Source organism: Oncorhynchus clarkii, chromosome 2, assembly GCF_045791955.1.
Source record: "Oncorhynchus clarkii lewisi isolate Uvic-CL-2024 chromosome 2, UVic_Ocla_1.0, whole genome shotgun sequence".
Taxonomy (NCBI): domain Eukaryota; kingdom Metazoa; phylum Chordata; class Actinopteri; order Salmoniformes; family Salmonidae; genus Oncorhynchus; species Oncorhynchus clarkii.
In genome coordinates, this window is record NC_092148.1 from 71,729,311 (window position 1) to 71,754,503 (window position 25,193).

Genomic DNA, 25,193 nt, shown 5'->3' on the forward strand with positions numbered 1-25,193 from the left:
AGAACAATTCAGTGAATGCAACAAGTATTAGATGGACACAGATAAAGAGAGAAGATTCAAAACACAACACAATAAAAGATGTGTAGGATGAATTCATATTTCACACATTCACCTTAGTGTTTGCATTTGCAGTAGCCTACAACGTGTCATGGAACTTCTGGAAGCACGGCCCCATCCTGCAAAGTGGCACAGAGCATGTAGAACACCCAAAGTAGGTTTCTTCACATCTACCACTCTTTGCTCTGCGTCACCCACTTTCAAATGAGTTACACCTCGGGCCACGCTCTGGTGCCACACTCTTGGCTCCCTCATGCAAACATAGGCCCCGCTCCACTCATCCTTCATCGCTCCATATCTCTATCGCTCCAATCATCTCTAACTCCTCTTCGTCCCTGCCTTTTGCAGCTGAGCCCTGACTCACCACATCACTTACTTTGCTTTCACTAACCTAGAGGAACAGTGTGAGAGGAGCAACAAGTAGGATACAATTGCGGTCTCTCCTCTCATCTCTCTCCAACTCTTGCTTTTTTTTGCCTGATAGACTCAGCTTGCCAATGTTAGCTGATTAGTTATGAAGCTGGGACAGTTTCCAGATTAATTGCATCAGTAGAAACAGGACAAAACAAGCAACTTGTTATCTGGTTACTTAAACAAATATCCAACTTCTCATATGAGCGCCACTGAACTGGCATCTAAAATCAAATCAAATGTTGTCACATTCGCCGAATACGACAGGTGCTTACTTACAAGCCCTTAACCAACAATGCAGTTCAAGAAATAGTTCAAGAAAATATTATATAACCTAAACTAAAACTTTTAATAGAAATTAGCACAAAATGACAATAACAAGGCTATATAGCTTGTAAGTAAGCATTTCACGGTAAGGTCTACACTTGCTGTAGTCGGCGCATGTGACAAATAAAGTTTGATTTGACAAAACAAACAACTAGTTAGCAGACTATATACACAGCAAAACACTGCAACTGTTTCCATGAGACAGTGAGCAATCATTTGAGCCCCACTGCTGATGCTCGCCTGGACCAACCAAATAATCATGACATGACAGGATTTGCTAATATGAGAGTTATTCCCCATTTTTCACAACACCAAACATATAAATATATGCATACACTCACCTCAACATCACTTTTCAAAGTGCAATGACGTGTCCGTATCACCAACCAACATAGATACAACCTCTTTCACAGTAAAAATTTGTGTCCGCTGCAGCGCCATTTTGAGTAATGAAAAAAATACATTAAGGTCAAAAGGACAACATACCATATTTCCGTTTTCTGGTTGGCAGCCACGCAAATACTACAATACTACTGTTCCTGAGCAGCCTAGTTACAATTTTGACTTAAATTGGCTATCTAGCAATGATCAACAACCAACTTGACAGTGCTTAAATATATATTTTTAAGAATGAGCAAATATTGTACAATCCAGATATGCAAGCTCTTAGAGACTTACCCTAAAAAACTCAGCTGTAAACACTGCCAAAGGTGATTCTAACATGCATTGTCTCAGGGGGGTGACATTTTTTTCTAAATTAACATATGTTAGTGTTTTACTTTTCATAAATGGTAAGATTTTTTTTCCATTTTGACATTAGAGTATTTTGTGTACAGCCATGGCCAAAGGTTTTGAGAATGACACAAATATTAATTTTCACAAAGTCTGCTGCCTCAGTTTGTATGATGGAAATTTGCATATACTCCAGAATGTTATGAAGAGTGATCAGATTAATTGCAATTAATTGCAAAGTCCCTATTTGCCATGCAAATGAACTGAATCCCCAAAAAACATTTCCACTGCAGATCACTCTGTCATGCTGATTGAGTTTGAATAACAGACTGGAAGCTTCAAAAGGAGGGTGGTGCTTGGAATCATTGTTCTTCCTCTGTTAACCATGGTTACCTGAAAGGAAACACGTGCCGTCATCATTGCTTCGCACAAAAAGGGCTTCACAGGCAAGGATATTGCTGCCAGTAAGATTGCACCTAAATTAACCATTTATGGGATCATCAAGAACTTGAAGGAGAGCGGTTCAATTGTTGTGAAGACGGCTTCAGGGCGCCCAAGAAAGTCCAGCAAGTGCCAGGACATCTCCTAAAGTTGATCCAGCTGCTGGTTCAGGACACCACTAGTACAGAGCTTGCTCAGGAATGGCAGCAGGCAGGTGTGAGTGCATCTGCACGCACAGTGAGGCAAAGACTTTTGGAGGATGGCCTGGTGTCAAGAAGGGCAGCAAAGAAGCAACTTCTCTCCAGGAAAAACATCAGGGACAGACTGATATTCTGCAAAAGGTAAAGGGATTGGACTGCTGAGGACTGGGGTAAAGTAATTTTCTCTGATGAAACCCCTTTCCGATTATTTGGGGCATCAGGAAAAAAGCTTGTTTGGAGAAGACAAGTTGAGCGCTACCATCAGTCCTGTGTTATGCCAACAGTAAAGCATCCTGAGACCAATTATGTGTGGGGTTGCTTCTCAGCCAAGGGAGTGGGCTTAATTTTGCCTACGAACACAGCCATGAATAAAGAATGGTACACCTCCTCCAACAGCAACTTCTCCCAACCATCCAGGAACAGTTTGGTGACGAACAATGCCTTTTCCAGCATGATGGAGCACCTTGCTATAAGGCAAATGTGATAACTAAGTGGCTCGGGGAACAAAACATAAATATTTTGGGTCCATGGCCAGGAAACTCCCCAGGCCTTAATCCCATTGAGAACTTGGTCAATCCTCAAGAGGCGGGTGGACAAACAAAACCCCACAAATTCTGACAAACTGCAAGCATTGATTATGCAAGAATGGCCCAGAAGTTAATTGACAGCATGCCACGGTGGATTGCAGAGGTCTTGATAAATAAGGGTCAACACTGCAAATGTTGACTCTTTGCATCAACTTCGTGTAATTGTCAATAAAAGCCTTTGACACTTATGAAATGCTTGTAATTATACTTCAGTATTCCATAGTAACATCTGACAAAAATATCTAAAGACACTGAAGCAGCAAACTTTGATAAAATGTATATTTGTGTCATCCTCAAAACTTTTGGCCACGACTGTATGTACAACTCCAGTACATACACTGTACAACTTAAGAGCCGTGCGTCCTCTGAAACACAACCCAACCAAGCCGCACTGTTTCTTGACACAATGCCCACTTTACCCGGAAGCCAGCCACACCAATGTGTCGGAGGAAACACTGTACACCTGACGACTGTGTCAGTGTGCACTGCGCCCGGCCCGCCACAGGAGTCGGTAGCAAAACCCTCCCCTAACCCGGACGACGCTGGGCCAATTGTGCACCGCCACATGGGTCTCTCGGTCGTGGCCGGCTGCGACAGAGCCTGGACTCGAACCCAGATTCTCTAGTGACACAGCGATGCAGTGCCTTAGACCACTGTGCCACTCGGGAGGCTGAGACATCTCAATTCTGAGTTGGCGTTTCACATTTTAAAACATTTTGTTCCATGAGTAAATACTTTCTTCAGTGGTGAGTGGGACCTGGAGTTTATCCCTGTTCAAACAGTGAGTTTATCTCTGGATAAGTCAAGATGTGTAGAATATATGTGTAGAATACATGTGTAGAATATTTACAGTATAGAGTTCAGCGCTCCACTGCAACCGCATTCATATAGCCATTAATATATTTATACAAACTACCCATACACTTTGCCAATACATCCATGCTAAAAAATGCAGTGTAGCCCAAACACTATGATAACATTTAGTAGATGCTCTCATCCAGAGTGACCTTCACTCAGCACCTTAGTACACAATCAATGTTACATAACAGATAGTACACAAGAGCAAATAATAAATCCTGTAAGCCAAATGATCCAGTCTCCCCCCCCCCCCCCCCCCCCCTCCCTGGACGAGATCCGTGTCTCTGTTGACCTTAGAAGATCTTTGTTTGGATTGACAGAGGGATTGACAGAGGGATGCTGGGATTGCGGTCAAAAATATTCTGTCGGTGTCCCCGGTGCCACACTGTGTGACACAACACAGCAAATTACTCCTGATCGCAAGGACAGCAGGGGACCCAGCTGTCTGGAAGGCAGCAGTCAATCACCCTCTCAGGCAAGAGGGGTACAACACAGGGCCATGCTAATGGCTTTTTCCTACATACCACACGAACAACAAGAGAGAACAGAAGAAAACATACAGAGAGATGGAGAGATGAGGTGTGTGTAGGCGTCACAAACAATCTGACGATTTATTTGGTTCTTCATGGGAGATACCAAGTCATATCCACTGCCGCCCCCCAGCCAGCATAAGGGGAATGGAATCTCCAACCTCATCAGGGTTCCTTGTTTCCGTGGCGATGGTGGGTTAATGGGTCGCCAGGAGACAGCTCTGCAGTGACATGAAACACTGCCATGTACTCACTCAACACGGCACTGTCATTTAATTCTAAAAGACTGCATTCAGATAAATAAAAGCAGACCTGCTGCTACTCCTTGGCTTTGGCTTTGTGTGTGTGCCAGTGAATTAGTGCAAAACAGACAAAAATACAGTCTGACCTAGCTCACAGAATAAGTCCTACATCTCATATTACAGTTTGGAAGTTGAATTTGTGAGAGGCCGTTACAATGAAGAGTAGACTAGTGACTGCAGCAATATTATAAAGTCCAAGGGGAAGAGTATACAGCACATTCTAGGCCAGACCATGGTGAGCCGTAGGATTAACAAGTCATACTTTATGAATAGCTATTATTCAAATGTTTCACCGGGGCTACAAACTTTCACCCACCGAAGTTAGCGGTACAATGTCTTTGAACTTCGAAAAGTATGTCAGAAAAGATTCTAAGCTATCATTGAATAAAACCCACTCCAACCAGTCTAGGGTTTGATCTTGTTTCCAGGTAAGTAGATATGATCAGTAGAAGACAACTAAACCTTTCATGGAATAGCATAGAACTTTAGATCGATCAGCAATCCATTTCTAATGAGTTCTCTGGACATCAGTTGTTTTTTTTTTACCTCTCTGTGTTGCTTTCCTCTCTTCTTCTGTTTCCGCTCCGATCAATACATCTCCAGATAGATCAGCTCCATGAAACATGAAGCAGCATGATTTAATAGATCACTGAGAAGAGCCCAGGTTGAATGGAAGGAGATGCTGCATCTCAGGTAGAGACAGACAGAAGAATCACATCAACTATTTATTTATCCCATCCAAATTAAACAAATACTTATACAGAACGAATAGCAAACTGCTCTGATGCATCCCACTGCATGTAGTATTTTATTCAGGAGTTCAATAATTGCCGATAGAGGATACGTCTGCGCAGTGCAGAAAAAATCCCAGATCTGCTGCAACAACTGAATTCTGTCTGTAGTGGTCTGGTCCAGCGCAGTTCTTTAACAGGCATACAGGTTCAAATCACAGCACTGGTATTGGGTTTAGAGTGTGGTGCTGTGCTGGGGAAACGTGACTCCTGCCATGTGGCTTTGTTTAACAACTCTGGGAACTGGAACCACCTCTCTCAAAACACAAGGCAGGCCTAATCCAAGGGACACAATAGGACTTTGATTGGAAGCATATCAGATGATGTAAAACACACACACACACACAACACACACACACTGTATGCACAAACCGTACAGACATACATACAGTCACAGACATTTGCCTGACACGCGGACGGACACACACACACTAGAGATGTGCACGGTTATTAGAATATTCGAATGGACATTAGTATTTGAATACTTGTGTGAGCATTCATTTTAACAACAACAAAAAAAACTATTTGAACCCTGAAAGGGCTTTTTCTAAATTAAATTTAAATATCCATGTGATATACCATGACAATCAATTATTAATTAATTATTCAATGTAGTCTTTACCATAAATAGACCCGTAGCCGACCGGTAGCCTTCACCTGTGTTGCTTGTTGTTTATGTTGGCCAATCAAAGTGGAAAAGAGGTTCTTCAAAGTTAGCGAAATGAGAAGGAGTAGTCTACAAGGAGGAACCAACAGGTAGGTTGTTTCATCTGAATGGGGTTGTAGGCTACAAGGACGAACCAACAGGTAGGTTGTTTCATCTGAATGGGATTGGGGAGAAAGCGCAGCATGTAGCCTATAGCTAGCTAGGTTCCCTAGGCTACTCCAGTCAAGATAGGCACTGCTATATGGGATGATAAATAACATTAAGGCTGCCACGTGTTTTTCGCATTTCCAGATACCCGACAAAAATTCATGATACTATTTGAATAGTGAAATTATTTTTGAACCCCCATACCTAACACACACACACACACACACACACACACACACACACACACTAGGACTGCACGATAGGGACATTTTCTTTTTTTCTTTTGTTACAAATATTGCGATTTGACTTGTGATATTGATCAAAATACTTGGGTGAACTGTTGGAATATTTAACATTGAATGATTTATATTAAGAAGCAAAGTGAAAAGCAGCATCATTCTTGTTTGTAACAATTTGTTGACTGCATTTGACCTAACAGAACAGCATGAAACTTATATTGAATTTAATAATAAGGAGGAGGAACTGTACTACTTGATTGACAGGGGGGGCAGATGTTACACGTGGCTTAGAGGCATTTCGAAAATAGTGCATGTGATATCCATAATGTACGCCAAGATTTCGATATGAATTAGATTAATTATGCAGCCCTAACTAACGCATGCGCACACACACACACACACAGGGCTAGCCACTAACCCCCCCCTTCCCCTGACAACAGGAAAACCCAGGAGCAAAATATGAACCAAAACAATACACAACAGGGTTCTGCTCCTTGACTGAGTGTCACCAAGTGAGAAATTACTGTGCCATCCGACGGTGCTTATGTATGAAAACATCGGACCACCTGTCTCCTGCGGTGTGAGGTACTACTGGGACTGTAATGGAACACATTCATCTTGATTAAGGAGATATCGGAGCATGCTCCTGTCAGTTTGCTCACATTGCCATTGCTGATGATCCATCTTTGGCTCGCTGCGTTACAGTAGTAAATACAATAAGTGAGGATGGCAGATATAGCGGATAGTCATACAGTACTAAATAGTATCTACCCTCTTATAGTGAGAAGTGATAGCTGGTGTGTTTGTCAGGTTGAGAGTGCAGTATCAGACCATGAGGCATCAGCAAGCCAATAAGGTGTGACAGATGTGGTATGCCAACACTATCGTCTGATCATACATTCATATTGACAGGCGAGACATGGGGAACACCCTTATTCCATACCGCACACAGATTACTAATAAAAGCTTTATTGGCCTTTGTCACTTCACACACAGAGTAATTCCAACTATATTCTAACCAGGTCTGTTGTGATTGATAGGGTTCATTATAACAAGAATACTTTACTGTCCAAGCTGGCAGAACACATACAGGGTGCCAGAGAAAAGAGTCACAGGGGAAAGGAGATTACAAACAGACAGGGGGTCCTTTTTGGAAAGATATATTGACAATACATGCAGGTTTAATTTGCTCTGTGTGTGTGTGGGTGGTGTTAGGTCTGTGTGAGGATGATTGGTCAGACCAAAGTGGGTTGGTCACATAGTGGAAGTCTAAAGTTTGACAGCCTTCTCAAAATTCACCACAACCTTAGGCACTAACGTCCATAACTATAACATGTTTAATGCCTGTGTCTTGCAGTGACTTCAGAAAGTATTCATACCCATTGACTTATTCCACATTTTATTGGTTTACAGCCTGAATTCAAAATTGATTAAATTGTAGATTTTCCTCACCAATCTACACACAATAGGTCTTAAACGAAAAAACTGAAAACATGTTTTGATATTTTTTTGTAAATTCATGGAAAATGAAATACAGAAATATCTAATTTACTTACGTATTCACACCCCTGTGTCAAAACTTTGTATAAGCACCTTTGACAGTGATTACAGCTGTGAGTCTTTATGGGTAAGAGCTTTCACACCTGGATTGTGCAACATTTGCCCATTATTATTTTTTTAAATCTTCAAGCTCTGCCAAATCAATTGTTGACAATTGGTAGAGGTTAGAGCTTCAAGTATATTGAAGTCAAAACTGAGCATTCAGTGTCTTCTTGGTAAGCATTTCCAGTGTAAATTTGACCTTGTGTTTTTGGTTATTGTCCTGCTGAATTACATGTCTGTTGGAAGGTTTTCCTATAAGATTTTGCTTCATTCTGCTTTTGTTTTATAATCCTGAAACCCCCCCCCCCCAATCCTTAACAATTACAAGCATACCCATAATATGATGCAGCCACCGCTATGAGTGGTATTCAGTAATGTGTTGCATTGGCTTTGCTCCAAACATAACACTTTGTATTCAGGACAAAACCTTAAATTGCTTTGCCACATTTTTGCAGTATTACTTTAGTGCCTTATTGCAAACAGGATGCTTGTTTTGGAATATTTTTATTCTACAAAGGCTTCCTTCTTTACACTCTGTCAATTAGGTTAGTATTGTGGAGTAAGTACAATGTTGTTGATCCATCCTCAGTTTTCTCCTATCAAAGCCATTAAACTCTGTAACTGTTTTAAAGTCACCATTGGCCTCATGGTGAAATCCCTGAGCAGTTTCCTGCTTCTCCGGCAACTGTGTTAGGAAAGACGTATTCATCTTTGTGGTGACTGGGTTTAATGACACACCATCCAAAGTGTAATTAATAACTTCACCATGCTCAAAGGAATATTCAATTTCAGATTTTTTTAATTTGTACCCATGTACAAATAGGTGCCATTCTTTGCGAGGAATTGGAAAACCTCCCTGGTCTGTGGTTGAATCTGCTCGACTGAGGGACCTTACAGATAGTTAGTTGTATGTGTGAGGTACAGAGAAAAAAATAATGTTAAACACTATTATTGCACACGGAGTGAGTCCATGCCACTTATTATGTGACTTGTTAAGCACATTTTTACACCTGAATTTATTTAGGCTTGCCATAAAAGGGGTTGAATACTTACTGACTCAAGAAATGTAAGCTTGTCATTTGAACTTTATTTCCCGAATACAAAGTGTTATGTTTTTGGGAAAATCCAACACATCACTGAGTACCAATCTTCATATTTTCAAGCATGGTGGTGGCTGCATCATGTTATGGGTATGCTTGTCATCAGCAAGGACTAGGGAGTTTTGTTTTGGATTTTTTTTAAATTGAAGAATAATGTACAAATATTGTACAATCCAGGTGTGCAAAGCTCTTAGAGATTTACTCATAAAGACTCACAGCTGTAATCGCTACGAAGGGTGATTCTAACATGTATTGACTTAGGGGTGTGAATACTTATGTAAATCAATGCATTTCCGTACTTCATGTTCAATAAATTTGCCAACATTTTCTGTCATTATGGGGTATTGTGTGTAGACGGGAGAAAAAAAAAAGTTATCAATTTTGAATTCAGGCTGTAACAAAACAAAATGTGGAATAAGTCAAGGGGTATGACTACTTTACTTTCTGAAGACACTGTATGCATACATTTATGACACTGTAAATTAAAAATCAACCACTCTATTCCCAACTAAAGTAATCAACAAACTGTTCTGCAATACTGAGACTAAGACACTGTGACTTGTCCCAAATTGCACAAGTGCCAAACCAATGAGAAATGAATTAGAGATACAGACAAAGACATCAAGACAATTGCGTCAGCTAAAGAAAATACAAACTTTCACCCAGTCCAGAATGTATAATGATTAACAGAATATCAGCTGGTTTGGATTTAGATGTCAGAACTAAATCCATTTTAGAGCACAAACAACCAGTGAAAATATTTGTAATTCTATTTAAACTGTGTATATCTTACAAACGGACAGGTGGTATAGGCTACACAGCGGAATTATTTGGGTCTACAGTTCTGTGGACAACTCAACTCTGTACCCCGATGTCGCCTTTAAATCTGAAACATGTGTTTGAACAATAATGAGGCATTTTCTATTGAACTCCCATTGCCTTCACAGAGTGGTTGCAGATGTTTTGCACAACAAATCAATTCTCAATGGTCTGTCTTTTTTCAAACTGTGTAGGGTGTTCATAGGTCTATGTATATCAACTGGCTAATAGTCATCATACTAGTATTCCTACCCTGGACTTCATTAAAGGAAAATCAAGCAGCCCTTTTATTTAGCTACACGTTAAAACAATGTTTTTTTACAAGTGTTTCTGTGTAGTTACTCCTCTCAATAGGTCTCTGATGAGAAAAAGGTTCATTTCAACAATTCTAAATTCCATCCATGAGTAGGCCCACAACTTTCATATTGAAAGCAGAGCAAAACCTGTCCTGGTAATGTAATAAATCAGACGGGTTCAAAAACTATTTCAAATATCTCAATTAGTTGCACAAAAATGTGAACAACTCAAGGGTCCCATTCAAGGGTTTTTCTTGATATAAAAAAAAAAATTCTACATTGTAGAATAGTGAAGACATCAGAGCTACGAAATAAGAATCATGGAATCATGTAGTAACCAAAAAAAAGTGTTAAACAAATCAAAATATATTTTATATTTAAGATTCTTCAAAGTAGCCACCCTTTGCTTTGATGACAGCTTTGCACACTCTTGGCATTCTCTCAACCAGCTTCATGAGGTAGTCAAATGGAATGTGTTTTCAATTAACAGGTGTGCCTTGTAGACCATTTGTGGAATTTCGTTTCTTCTTAAAGCGTTTGAGCCAATCAGTTGTGTTGTGACAAGGTAGCGGTGGTATACAGAAGATAGCCCTATTTGGTAAAAGATGAAGTCAATATTGTGGCAAGAACAGCTCAAATAAGCGAAGAGAAACAACAGTCCATCATTACTTTACGGCATGAAGGTCAGTCAATCCGGAACATTTCAAGAACTTTTAAAAAGTTTATTCAAGTGCAGTCACAAAAACCATCAAGCGCTATTATGAAGCTGTCTCTCATGAGGACCGCCACAGGAAAGGAGGCCCCAGAGTTACCTCTGCTGCAGAGGATAAGTTCATTAGAGTTACCAACCTCAGAAATCGCAGCCCAAATAAATGCTTCACAGAGTTCAAGTAACAGACACATCTCAACATCAACTTTTCAGATGATACTGTGTCAATCAGGGCTTCATGGTCGAATTGCTGCAAAGACACCACTACTAAAGGACACCAATAAGAAGAGGAAACTTGCTTGGGCCAAGAATGGACATTAGACCGGTGGAAATCTGTTCTTCGTCTGATGATTCCAAATTTTAGATTTTTGGTTCCAACTGCTGTGTCTTAGTAAGACGCAGAGTAGGTGAATGGATGATCATCACATGTGTGGTACCCACCATGAAGCATAGAGGTGGTGTGATGGTGCTTTTCTGGTGACACTGTATGTGATTTATTTAGACCAGCATGGCTACCACAGCATTCTGTAGCGATATGCCATGCCATCTGGTTTGTGCTTAGTGGACTATCATTTTGTTTTTCAACAGGACAATGACCCAACACACCTCCAGGCTGTGTAAGGGCTATTTGACCAAGAAGGACAGGGATGGAATGCTGCATCAGATGACCTGGCCTCCACAATCCCCTGACCTCAACCCAATTGAGATGGTTTGGGATGAGTTGGACCGCAGATTGAAGAAAAAGCAGCCAACAAGTGCTCAGCACATGTGGAAACTCCTTCAAGACTGTTGGAAAAGCATTACAGGTGAAGCTGGTTGAGAGAATGGTTAGTAAATTATTCCATATGTGTTATTTCATAGGTTTGATGTCTTCACTATTATTCAACAATGTAGAAAATATACAAAATAAAGAAACCCTTGAATGAGTAGGTGTGTCCAAACTTTTGACTGGCACTGTACATTCGAAGTAAGTTTTCAGATAGGCCTATCTTTTATTTGAAAAATAAACCAAGTAGTTTAATATATTTATAAATAGACTTTGAACGTTTTTGAAGGACTCAAATACACAGACTCAAATACACTCCCATGCATTTAACCCAGGTATTTGAAAAAAGTATTATAACACTATCAAGTAAAAATTCTTGTTTAGGGCTGTGTATTTGAAAATACTCATAAAATAAAGTTTCAATACCAGATAGTCATGTATATGAAACCAGGTCTGCATACAATCCCATGTCTGCTGCTAGAAGTGTAGATTGAGGCAGAAGAGGCTAGACTTCCCTACAGCTTCTCAGGGCCCAGCTGCCATGGCACAGATTGACTTGTCAACCACCCTCGTCATAATTTGCCTACATCCTCTCCCTCTGCTTCAACTCTAAACAGCTTCCACACATCAATAAAAGAAGGGGAATTGTATAATTGCCCGCTGCTATTGGGTTTGCAAAAGCAAAACAACGGTGCGTACAGTATCCAAGCTAAATCAACGTCGCAGCCTATGATGGTGCACATACTTTGCCCCAACTCTGTTTGAAGTTAGCGGTGGCTACTTTGTAAGGTTGTGACAACAACGATATCGTGGACACAAAAGTAAAGAATAGGCTACGAGGTAATTGTTACTTGTTGCGAAAGCACGCTTGTTCTTTTCTGATCTCCTAGAGCAGTCTCAGCGACACTGTTTGAAGCGCCAACAGAAGTGAAAGCTTGAACACTGAAAGCTAGTAGTTTGAAACTTACCAACCAAGCTTGAGCCCGTCCCCGAACCAAGCAAGAGGTACCAGATCCACATCATATGGTATTTTTCAGCCTGCTTTTATCCACCTCGCCGTGGCCAACAATCTGGGCAATATAAAACGTATTTGGTTCGCTCCGATCTTCACTTCTCTGGGTGTTTTATCCTTTTTCTCTCTCTTCGGGACAAAGTTCTAAAATCGCTTGCGAAAAGAGGTGGATTATCGCTGGGACAAACGTCGGGAATAAGGGCTAGGGAGAAGGATGGCGGTGGCAGGGGAGTTGGAGTGAGTGGGGATCGGGTTAGCGCTGTGAGAGAGAGGCGGAGACTTGTGGTTGCTACAGAAGACAAGAGGTCGGTTGGGAGTATGACCATGTGCAGCAGTCACAAACTCTATATCACATAACTTGTGATATAGCCAGGCCAATGTTTATTCAAAAAGTGTGGCACATCCTATTCTATTCATCCATTAGTTATTCCTCCTTTATACGTACTTTATTGGCTTGTGAGAGGAAATCTCTGTTGACTTTAGATACATGGGAAAAGCAATGTCGCATGTGTGCACTTGAATAAACTACAGCTCCTTGTTTGCTCTCTGCCCCTAAAAAAACGAATTAATGAAAACATCAGTTTACATTTTTGGGGGGATAAATGTGCATGTTTTTTTCTCCCTATGTGAACTTCCATTTCAAAAAGAGAAGAACATTTTACCTTTATTTAACTGGGCAAGTCAGTTAAGAACACATTCTTATTTACAATGACAGCATTCTGCCTTGTTCAGGGGCAGACGACAGATTTTCACCTTGTCAGCTCTGGGATTTGATCATCCAGCAACCTTTAGGTTACTGGCCCAATGCTCTAACCACTAGGCTACCCACCACCCCAATATGCATGTACAGTACACTATTGTGAAAAGCATCACTCTTTATAACACACATACAAACACACACTCAAGCATGCATGCATCTACACACACTGATGCATGCATGCGTACACAAACACCACATCAGTCTGGCTGTCAGTGTCAGTGTTGTGAAAAGTGTATAAACCCTGAGAATAGAGGGAGCAGACAGAACAGAAGCGATGAGCTTTCACCTGAGTGAACCTTTTCTCTTTATCATGCAATGCAGCTGTGTGAAGTCAAAGCCCAGAGTGTGTGTGTGTGAATGTGTTTGTCGGCTGTGTAAAAGTCAAAGACAGCCCCAGTTCAAACACAAAAGCTGCTTCTGAGCCCCCACTATCGAACAACCTCCTGCCCTGAAAGAATTAATCAACACATTGCTTATCAAGGCAGTAGAGCCTGGAGCAGGCAGGCAGGGAGCCAGGCAGAGTGATGTATGAGGCCATTGTCAATAATCTCAGTTTGATCCATATGGGTCATTATGGGAAAATCTCAAAGCTCAAGATTTCTTACTCTCTCATGTGTACTACAATACATTGTTACACTAAAAACAAAACAAAGTGTATTCCACATTATCATGAACATTTGCTAGTACTTGACTTAACTTCATGCAATACAGTTACAAAATGGAAGAAGATCACTGTTTTGTGGAGCAGAGATTGAGACGTAACACATATGTTCCAGTCAGTTAAATCTAATGGATTCATAAGTGATGGAAGCCCTTGAGTCGCTGATGAAAATAATACACCATAACAATAACAATACAGCATTACGAAAACAAAAAACTCCATAATGAATGAGCCCAGCACAGAGCAGAGTAAACATTTTGAGGCCTTTGGTCACTACCTGGGCCCTGTTCCAGAAAGCGGGTTTAGTGAAAACTCAGTTGACTCAGAGTTGAAGGAAACTCTGGGTTTTCAGTTTCACAAAGCCAGTTCAGATTAACTCTGAGTCAGTTACTATGGCAACATACTCCATTAACCTAACCTGCTCGCTGGCAGGTTTTCTTCAACTAACCCTGAGTTTCTCCTCCTCTTTAGCTGAAGCCTGCAGACTGAAGGAGGTGTCAGACATGACATGTCCTTTTCTTGACGAGCCAGTTGATATTGAATCACAAATACTCAGCAGAAATCTCTGTCGGGAGAAGGTGATCCCGCTTGGATGTTTTATCATTCCCTGATGATTATCTGTTTGAGCGTTTCCATTTTTCTGCACAATCGATCATTCATCTGAACAATATTCTCAGCGCCTCATATCGTTCATATGACACTAAGACCTCACTCAGTCAGCTGTACAAGGAAATAAGCAAACAGGAAACCACTCACCCAGAGGCGGCACTCCTAGTGGCCGGAGACTTTAATGCAGGGAAACTTAAATCAGTTCTACCTCATTTCCATCAACATGTTAAATGTGCAACCAGAGGGAAAACAATTCTAGATCCCCTGTACTCCACACACAGAGATGCGTACAAAGCTCTCCCTTGCCCTCCATTTGGTAAATCCGACCACAATTCTATCCTCCTGATTCCTGCTTACAAGCAAAAATTAAAGCAGGAAGCACCAGTGACTCGGTGTATAAAAACGTGGTTGGATGAAGCAGATGCTAAACTACAGGACTGTTTTGCTATTACAGACTGGAACAATTTCCAGGATTCTTCCGATGGCATTGAGGAGCACATCACATAAGACTGGCTTTATCAATAAGTGCATCGAGGACGTCGTCCCCACAGTGACTGTATGTACATACCCCAACCAGAAGCCATGGATTGCAGGCAACATTCGCACCCAGCTAAAGGGTAGAGCTGCCGCTTACAAGAAATCCTGCTATGCCCTCTGACGAACCATTAAACAGGCAAAGCGTCAATACAGGTCTAAGATTGAATCGTACTACACCGGCTCCGATGCTCATCTTCTGTGGCAGGGCTTGCAAACTATTACATATTACAAATGGAAGCACAGCCGCGAGCTGCCCAGTGACAGGAGCCTACCAGACGAGCTAATTCTATGCTCGCTTCAAGGCAAGCAACACTGAGGCATGCATGAGAGCATCAGCTGTTCCGGACGACTATGTGATCACGCTCTCCGTAGCCAATGTGAGTAAGACCTTTAAACAGGTCAACATTCACAAGGCTGCAGGGCCAGACGGATTACCAGGATGTGTGCTCCGGGCATTTGCTCACCAACTGGCAGGTGTCTTCACTGACATTTTCAACATGTCCCTGATTGAGTCTGTAATACCAACATATTTCAAGCAGACCACCGTAGTCCCTGTGCACAAGAACACGAAGGCAACCTGCCTAAATGACTACAGACCTGTAGCACTCACGTCCATAGCCATGAAGTGCTTTGAAAGGCTGGTAATGGCTCACATCAACAGCATTATCCCAGAAACCCTAGACCCACTCCAATTTTCAAACAGATTCACAGATGATGCAATCTCTATTGCACTCCACACTGCACTTTCCCACCTGGACAAAAGGAACACCTATGTGAGAATACTATTCATTGACTACAGCTCAGTGTTCAACACCATAGTACCCTCAAAGGTCATCACTAAGCTAAGGATCCTGGGACTAAACACCTCCCTCTGCAACTGGATCCTGGACTTCCTTGCTGGCCGCCCCCAAGTGGTGAGGGTAGGTAGCAATACATCTGCCACACTGATCCTCAACACTGGGGCCCCCCAGGGGTGCATGCTCAGTCCCCTCCTGTACTCCCTGTTCACCCACGACTGCATGGCCAGGCACGACTCCAACATCATTATTAAGTTTGCAGACGACACAACAGGGGCTGATCACCGACAACAACGAGACAGCCTATAGGGAGGAGGTCAGAGACCTGGCCGGGTGGTGTCAGAATAACAACCTATCCCTCAACGTAACTAAGTCTAAGGAGATGATTGTGGGCTGCAGGAAAAGGAGGACCGAGCATGCCCCCATTCTCATCGATGGGGCTGTAGTGGAGCAGGTTGAGAGCTTCAAGTTCCTTGGTGTCCACATCACCAACAAACTAGAATGGTCCAAACACACCAAGACAGTCATGATGAGGGCACGACAAAGCCTATTCCCCCCAAGGAAACTAAAAAGATTTGGCATGGGTCCTCAGATCCTCTTCTACAACTGCAACATTGAGAGCATCACTGCCTGGTTGCATCACTGCCTGGTAGGGCAATTTCTCGACCTCCGACCGCAAGGCACTACAGGGGATAGTGTGTACGGCCCAGTACATCACTGAGGCTAAGCTGCCTGCCATCCCTGACCTCTACACCTGGCGGTGTCAGCTGAAGACCCTAAAAATTGTCAAAGACCCCAGCGACCCCAGTCATAGACTGTTCTCTCTACTACCGCATGGCAAGTGGTACCGGAGTAACAAGTCTAGAACAAAAAGGCATCCCAACAGTTTTTACCCCCAAGCCATAAGACTCCTGAACAGGTAATCAAATGGCTACCTGGACTATTTGCATTGTGTGTGTCCCCCAACCCCTCTTGTACGCTGCTGCTACTCTCTGTTGTTGATCATATATACATAGTCACTTTAACTATACATTAATGTACATACTACCTCAATTGGCCTGACCAACCAGTGTCGCCACACATTGGCTAACCGTGCTATCGGCATTGTGGCCCGCCACCCACCACCCACCAACCCCTCTTCTACACTACTGCTACTCTCTGTTCATCACATATGCAAAGTCACTTTAACCATATCTACATGTACATACTACCTCAATCAGCCCGACGACCCGGTGTCTGTATGTGGCCTCGCTACTTTTATAGCCTCGCTACTGTATATAGCCTCGCCACTGTTATTTTTCACTGTCTTTTTACTGTTGTTTTATTTCTTTACTTACCTGTTGTTCACCTAATACCTTTTTTGCACTGTTGGTTAGAGCCTGTAAGTAAGCATTTCACTGTAAAATCTACACCTGTTGTATTCGGCGCACGTGACAAATAAACTTTGATTTGATTTGACATTGTGGACATGCTCTCAGTTCGGAACAAATTCTTTGTGTTGCACTTAGTTTTTTTTGCCATCGGGAGTTTTCTATATGACATTGGTGACGCTGAGTATATTTCCAAGTCAACCGTCTGTTGGGCGGTCAGTAATGTGACTCTTGCACTGAATCGCTTACTGTACACTTTTGTGGTGTTCCCACAGACATTGATGGCACTCATACTCTTATCACAGCTCCTTCAGTAAATGAAGGAGATATTGTGAATAGGAAGTCTTTCCACAGCATTAATGTGCAGGAAGGCCTAAATCGTAGCCTCTATGATTCCAAATGAAACATACTTCACATTACAGCTACTGCAGATAATGACTATTCTGCACTGTGAAGATCATACAGTATGTAATGCAGCCCACATCATCAGCAACGTGGAAGCAAAGTGGCCTGGGTCTGTGCTCGCAAATTTTTCTTGTGTACACTGAGCGCTAGATTTGCCCATGGTGAGTTTAGAATAGGATTAGGATATAAGTATAATAATGATATATATTATCAATATTTTGTTTCCTCCGATTGCAACTGACAATTTCAACTGTATCCTCATATTATCATAGGAGGGTTCGATGGTTACCTGCTCGGTGACAGAGGGTACCACCGCCAGCCCTATTTGCTGAGCCCTTACCCTGATCCTGAGCCCCGCCCGTAGCAACGTTATAACTTGGTTCACTGCAGGACACGAGCCAGGATAGACATGACCATTGGGATGCTCAAGGCCCGGTTCCAGTGTCTTCATAGGCTTAGGGTCACCCCATAAAGGGAAATGGACATTATTGTGGCATGTGTGATTCTCCACAACATTGCCACAATTAGAGGAGAACAACGTTCTACTCAACCAGTGAACGATCCTGACCACCCCGCTGACACATGAGATGGAAGAGCAGTCAGAGACACTATATGTTACCATCATTTCTGATTGACCCATCACCTCCCAAGTGTCAAATAAAGACAATATGCCTTTCTTTTTATGAAGTCTTCTTTATTTCCTGCAAATACAAATGCAGTACAGTAGTTAGTATTGTTTTATGTTGTTCAAACAAGTAAAATCATACACCTGTGGGCACCTCACCCACCTTTAACTGATGTTCTACCTGTGGGCACCTCACCCAACTTTAACTGATGTTCTACCTGTGGGCACCTCACCCACCTTTAACTGATGTTCTACCTGTGGGCACCTCACCGACCTGTAACTGATGTTCTACATGTGGGCACCTCACCCACCTGTAACTGATGTTCTACCTGTGGGCACCTCACCCACCTTTAACTGATGTTCTACCTGTGGGTACCTCACCCACCTGTAACTGATGTTCTACCTGTGGGCACCTCACCCACCTGTAACTGATGTTCTACCTGTGGGCACCTCACCCACCTGTAACTGATGTTCTACCTGTGGGCACCTCACCCACCTGTAACTGATGTTCTACCTGTGGGCACCTCACCCACCTGTAACTGATGTTCTACCTGTGGGCACCTCACTCACCTGTAACTGATGTTCTACCTGTGGGCACCTCACTCACCTTTAACTGATGTTCTACCTGTGGGCACCTCACTCACCTTTAACTGATGTTCTACCTGTGGGCACCTCACTCACCTTTAACTGATGTTCTACCTGTGGGCACCTCACTCACCTTTAACTGATGTTCTACCTGTGGGCACCTCACTCACCTTTAACTGATGTTCTACCTGTGGGCACCTCACTCACCTGTAACTGATGTTCTACCTGTGGGCACCTCACTCACCTTTAACTGATGTTCTACCTGTGGGCACTACACTCACCTTTAACTGATGTTCTACCTGTGGGCACCTCACTCACCTTTAACTGATGTTCTACCTGTGGGCACCTCACCCACCTTTAACTGATGTTCTACCTGTGGGAACCTCACTCACCTTTAACTGATGTTCTACCTGTGGGCACCTCACTCACCTTTAACTGATGTTCTAACTGTGGGCACCTCACCGACCTTTAACTGATGTTCTACCTGTGGGCACCTCACCGACCTTTAACTGATGTTCTACCTGTGGGCACCTCACCCACCTTTAACTGATGTTCTACCTGTGGGCACCTCACCCACCTTTAACTGATGTTCTACCTGTGGGCACCTCACCCACCTTTAACTGATGTTCTACCTGTGGGCACCTCACCGACCTTTAACTGATGTTCTACCTGTGGGCACCTCACCCACCTTTAACTGATGTTCTACCTGTGGGCACCTCACCGACCTGTAACTGATGTTCTACCTGTGGGCACCTCACCGACCTGTAACTGATGTTCTACCTGTGGGCACCTCACCGACCTGTAACTGATGTTCTACCTGTGGGCACCTCACCAACCTGTAACTGATGTTCTACCTGTGGGCACCTCACCGACCTGTAACTGATGTTCTACCTGTGGGCACCTCACCCACCTTTAACTGATGTTCCAGCAGTTGTATTTCTATTTTTATCTTTTAAATCTGCAGCCTTGTGGACAATTTCTAAAATACATTTTTCATTTTGTTTCTCAAAGTACACCTCGCACAGCGGTTTCAAAGGGAGCTATAGGAACACACAAAAATGACATTGAATTTCACAGTGCCAGGTCTACTTAGTGTCATTGTAAGTCATGGGCCAATGCTGAACAACATCTAACTGAGGTAAGTTGTGCTATGGAGGTGGATGGACGCTCCTCCTCATTGTAATTTCTAGCATTGCTCTGTTAGAGAAAAGGAAGTTGCAAGTTTTATGGTACAACACTATCATCAACTATTAGATCTTATTTTTAAGGTGTAAACCTCAATAGGCCTCTCTGTATCTTCCCTCTCTGTGGCAGCTAACAAGGTGTCTTCATCATCCTCCTGTAATGAAAATTAACACATTTGGTGTTCTACTCTAACCCATTATGAAAAAATCGGTGGAGTATCAAGAGTACTTACAACTGCATGGAGGTCCGTTATGGCAAAAGGCTCCACCAGACAGATTACAACATCAGTAACTGGTAGAAGATGAAGATTGGAGGTCTGTTATGGCAAAAGGCTCCACCAGACAGATTACAACATCAGTAACTGGTAGAAGATGAAGATTGGAGGTCTGTTATGGCAAAAGGCTCCACCAGACAGATTACAACATCAGTAACTGGTAGAAGATGAAGATTAGACAGTTAAATAATAACTTTACCCAGAAAAGTGACCCACCTAATTTGAATTTTACAACAGCGTGCAGGCCGCATCACAATTTTTCAAATATATAACTCTGAGTCAACTTAAAACAGATTATGATGTCTGAAGGACAACTAAGAATCTGAAAAAGTAACAGCAGTCAATTACAAAGAATTGTACCGCTACAAGATAATTAGTGTGCCAAGTTGTGTCTAAGATGGATGGTTGGGCATCACTGAGGTAACACTGGCAAAAGGATGAATGTACATATATCATTAATTTGAATAACTAACCTCTTATTTAGGCCCTTGTGTGTGGTTGGGTCAGATGAGCTTCCTCCAGAGATGCCTTCAGCAATAAGTCTCACACTATTTTGAGGGCTCTCTCTTCAGCCTCTGTGAGTGGTGTTTTTTGGCCCTCAGCCTTTTTTCTCTTGGCTATAATGGAGGTCAAATTTTAACATGTCCAGTGAGCACAAATTTGGAGACTTGTATGTATAAAGGCATTTAGGTGTTACTTTCAAATAGACAATATTAAATACTGGCAGTGTTGGGATAGCTGAAAATGTTTGCTTAGAAAATGTCACTAACTACTTAAATGTATCCATGTTGAATGTAACCACAGAATGCTGTTTAATTAGGTAGGGTAGGCTAAAGAATATCACAATTGCTTGTTATGAAATTATACCTGTTTGATGTATATTTTTACATTTCATCTTTAGTTGCTGCCAAGGACATTTTGTGCCTGTTGGGTTGCACCTGCATAAATATTAAACACACACACACACACACACATATATATATATATATATGTGTGTGTGTTTAATAATTATGCAGGTGCATATATATACAGTCGTGGCCAAAAGTTTTGATAAGGACACAAATATTAATTTTCACAAAGTTTGCTGCTTCAGTGTCTTTAGATATTTTTGTCAGATGTTACTATGGAATACTGAAGTATAATTACAAGCATTTCATAAGTGTCAAAGGCTTTTATTGACAATTACATGAAGTTAACCTAGGAAGAAACCTAGAGAGGAATCAGGCTATGAGGGGTGGCCAGTCCTCTTCTGGCTGTGCCGGGTGGAGATTATAACAGAACATGGCAAAGATGTTCAAATGTTCATAAATGACCAGCATGGTCAAATAATAATAATCACAGTAGTTGTCGAGGGTGCAGCAAGTCAGCACCTCAGGAGTAAATGTCAGTTGGCTTTAAATAGCCGACCATTAAAAGTATCTCTACCACTCCTGCTGTCTCTAGAGAGTTGAAAACAGCAGGTCTGGGACAGGTAGCAGGTCAGGATTCCAAAGCTGTCGTCAGTCCACCTGGCGGTGCTGCTGCTCCAGTTTCAACTGTTCTGCATGCAGAACAGTTGAAACTGGAGCAGCAGCACCGCCAGGTGGACTGACGACAGCAAGGAGTCATCATGCCAGGTTGTCCTGAGGCATGGTCCTAGGGCTCCGGTCCTCCGAGAGAGAGAAAGAAAGAGAGACAGAGAGAATTAGAGAGAGCATACTTAAATTCACACAGGACACCGGATAAGACAGGAGAAGTACTCCAGATATAACAAACTGATCCTAGCCCCCCGACACATAAACTACTGCAGCATAAATACTGGAGGCTGAGACAGGAGGGGTCAGGAGATACTGTGGCCCCATCCGATGATACCCCCGGACAGGGCAAAACAGGAAGGATATAACCCCACCCACTTTGCCAAAGCACAGCCCCCACACCACTAGAGGGATATCTTCAACCACCAACTTACCATCCTGAGACAAGGCCGAGTATAGCCCACAAAGATCTCCGCCACGGCACATGCCAAGGGGGGGCGCCAACCCAGACAGGACGATCACATCAGTGACTCAACCCACTCAAGTGACGCACCCATCCTAGGGACGACATGAAAGAGCTTGTAATCAATGCTTGCAGTTTGTCAGAATTTGTGGGGTTTTGTTTGTCCACCTGCCTCTTGAGGATTGACCACAAGTTCTCAATGGGATTAAGGTCTGGCGAGTTTCCTGGCCATGGACCCAAAATATCGATGTTTTGTTCCCCAAGCCACTTAGTTATCACATTTGCCTTATGGCAAGGTGCTCCATCATGCTAGAAAAGGCATTGTTCATCACCAAACTGATCCTGGATGGTTGGGAGAAGCTGCTATCGGAGGAGGTGTACCATTCTTTATTCATGGCTGTGTTCTTAGGAAAAATTGTGAGTGAGCCCACTCCCTTGGCTGAGAAGCAACCCCACACCTGAATGGTCTCAGGATGCTTTATTGTTGGCATGACACAGGACTGATGGTAGCACTCAACTTGTCTTCTCCGGACAAGCTTTTTTCCTGATACCTCAAACAATCGGAAAGGTGCTTCATCAGAGAAAATTACTTTACCCCAGTCCTCAGCAGTCCAATACCTGTACCTTTTTGCAGAATATCAGTCTGTCCCTGATGTTTTTCCTGGAGAGAAATTGCTTCTTTGCTGCCCTTCTTGACACCAGGCCATCCTTCAAAAGTCTTTGCCTCACTGTGAATGCAGATGCACTCACACCTGCCTGCTGTCATTCCTGAGCAAGCTCTGTACTGGTGGTGCCCCGATCCTGCAGCTGAATCAACTTTAGGAGATGGTCCTGGCGCTTACTGGACTTTCTTGGGCACCCTGAAGCTCTCCTTGAAGTTCTTGATGTTCTGATAAATGGTTTATTTAGGTGCAATCTTACTGGCAGCCATATCCTTGCCTGTGAAGCCCTTTTTGTGCAAAGCAATGATGACGGTGCGTGTTTCCTTTCAGGTAACCATGGTTGACAGAGGAAGAACACTGATTCCAAGCACCACCCTCCTTTTGAAGCTTCCAGTCTGTTATTCAAACTCAATCAGCATGACAGAGTGATCTCCAGCCGTATCCTCGTCAACACTCACACCTGTGTTAACGAGAGAATCACTGACATGATGTCAGCTGGTCCTTTTGTGGCAGGGCTGAAATACAGGGGAAATGTTTTTGGGAGATTCAGTTCATTTGCATTGCATATATTTGCATATATATATATTGTGGCGTACTGCAGGTCAGCCACCTGGGGGAGACTTGTCGAGGCCTGGTGGACGTGCCTACTTGGAGTAAACAAATTAAATGTATTTTCCTTCATTATTATGTTCCCCGAAGCCTCCCACCCAGCCCCTAATTGGAGTAAACTAATTGACAACAATAGTTTGGCTTCCACTTCCAGCTTATACATACTATATGCATTTTACAGACATATTTTACATGAGTTATCTTTTGTTTGTTTTTAGTCCCAGCCTTCAGACACACTCAACCCCTCCTATCTATCACTGAAGACCATCCAGTTTTGATTTTGAGCTGCCATATATTTTTCCACTGTGCTGTTACGTTTCACAACAGTTCTGAACCTTTCTATTCTCACAGTTTCTACAGATTGTAAATTAAATACAATTTTTTAGAGTATTATTATATTATTGATCAATTGACTATTACTTTTCAAATCACCCAGCAGAACTCTTTGCAGAGTTAGCTCCTACTAAATGTTGCAATTTTCATTCATTCCCGAACCTGCGAACAAAAACAAGCTACAGTACATATGGGCAATACCAAAACAAGTGATCTAATGATTCTGTCTCTTGAAAAAGTGTTGAATCCGGGGTCGTTTTGTGGATCAAATCAAACTTTGTCACATGCGCCGAATACAACAAGTGTAGACCTTAATGTGGAATGCTTATTTACAAGCCCTTAAACCAACAGTGCAGTTCAAGAAGAGTTATGAAAATATTTACCAAATAAACTAAAGTAAAAAAGAATAAAAAGTAACACAAAAACATAACAATAATGAGACTATATACAGGGGGTACCAGTACCGAGTCAATGTGCAGGGGTAAAGTTTAGTTGAGGTAATTTGTACATTTAGGTAGAGGTGAAGTGACTATGCATAGATAATAAACAGAGAGTAGCAGCAGTGTACAAAACAAATGGGGGGGGGGGGAATTTGATTAATTGTTCAGTGGCCGGTGGCCATTTGATTAATTGTTCTGCAGTCTTATGGTTTGGGGGTAGAAGCTGTTGAGGAGCCTTTTGGTCCTAGACTTGGCGCTCCGGTACAGCCTATGGGTGACTGGAGTCTCAGACAATTTTATGGGCTTTCCTTGGCCCCAGTGATGTACTGGTCCGTACGCACTACCCTCTGTAGCGCCTTACGGTCAGATGCCGAGCAATTGCCATATCAGGTGGTGATGCAAGCGGTCAAGATGCTCTCAATGGTGCAGCTGTAGAACCTTTTGAGGATCTGAGGACCCATGCCAAATCTTTTCAGTCTCCTGAGGGGGAAAAGGTGTTGTCGTGCCCTTTTCACGACTGTCTTGGAGTGTTTGGACCATGATAGTTTGTTGGTGATGTGGACACCAAGGAACATGAAACTCTCAACCTGCTCCACTACAGCAACTTCGATGGTAATGGAGGCCTGTTCAGCCTGCCTTATCCTGTAGTCCACGATCAGCTCCTTTTTCTTGCTCACATTGACGAAGAGGTTGTTGTCCTGGCACCACACTGTCAGTTCTCTGACCTCCTCCCTATAGGCTGTCTCATCATTGTCGTTGATCAGGCCTACC

At 42.6% G+C, this 25,193-nt stretch overlaps 1 protein-coding gene across 1 annotated transcript in view; it reads right to left on the reverse strand.

Annotated features, from left to right (window-relative positions):
- The window catches only part of LOC139382343 (low-density lipoprotein receptor class A domain-containing protein 3-like), a 138,752-nt gene extending 125,955 nt beyond the window's left edge, over positions 1 to 12,797 (reverse strand). The window contains exon 1 of the mRNA XM_071126313.1: positions 12,550 to 12,797. Within this exon, the coding sequence (XP_070982414.1) occupies positions 12,550 to 12,604 (55 nt within the window). The 5' untranslated portion in view covers positions 12,605 to 12,797. The remainder of the gene's footprint in view (positions 1 to 12,549) is intronic.
- Between the last annotated feature and the right edge of the window lie 12,396 nt (positions 12,798 to 25,193).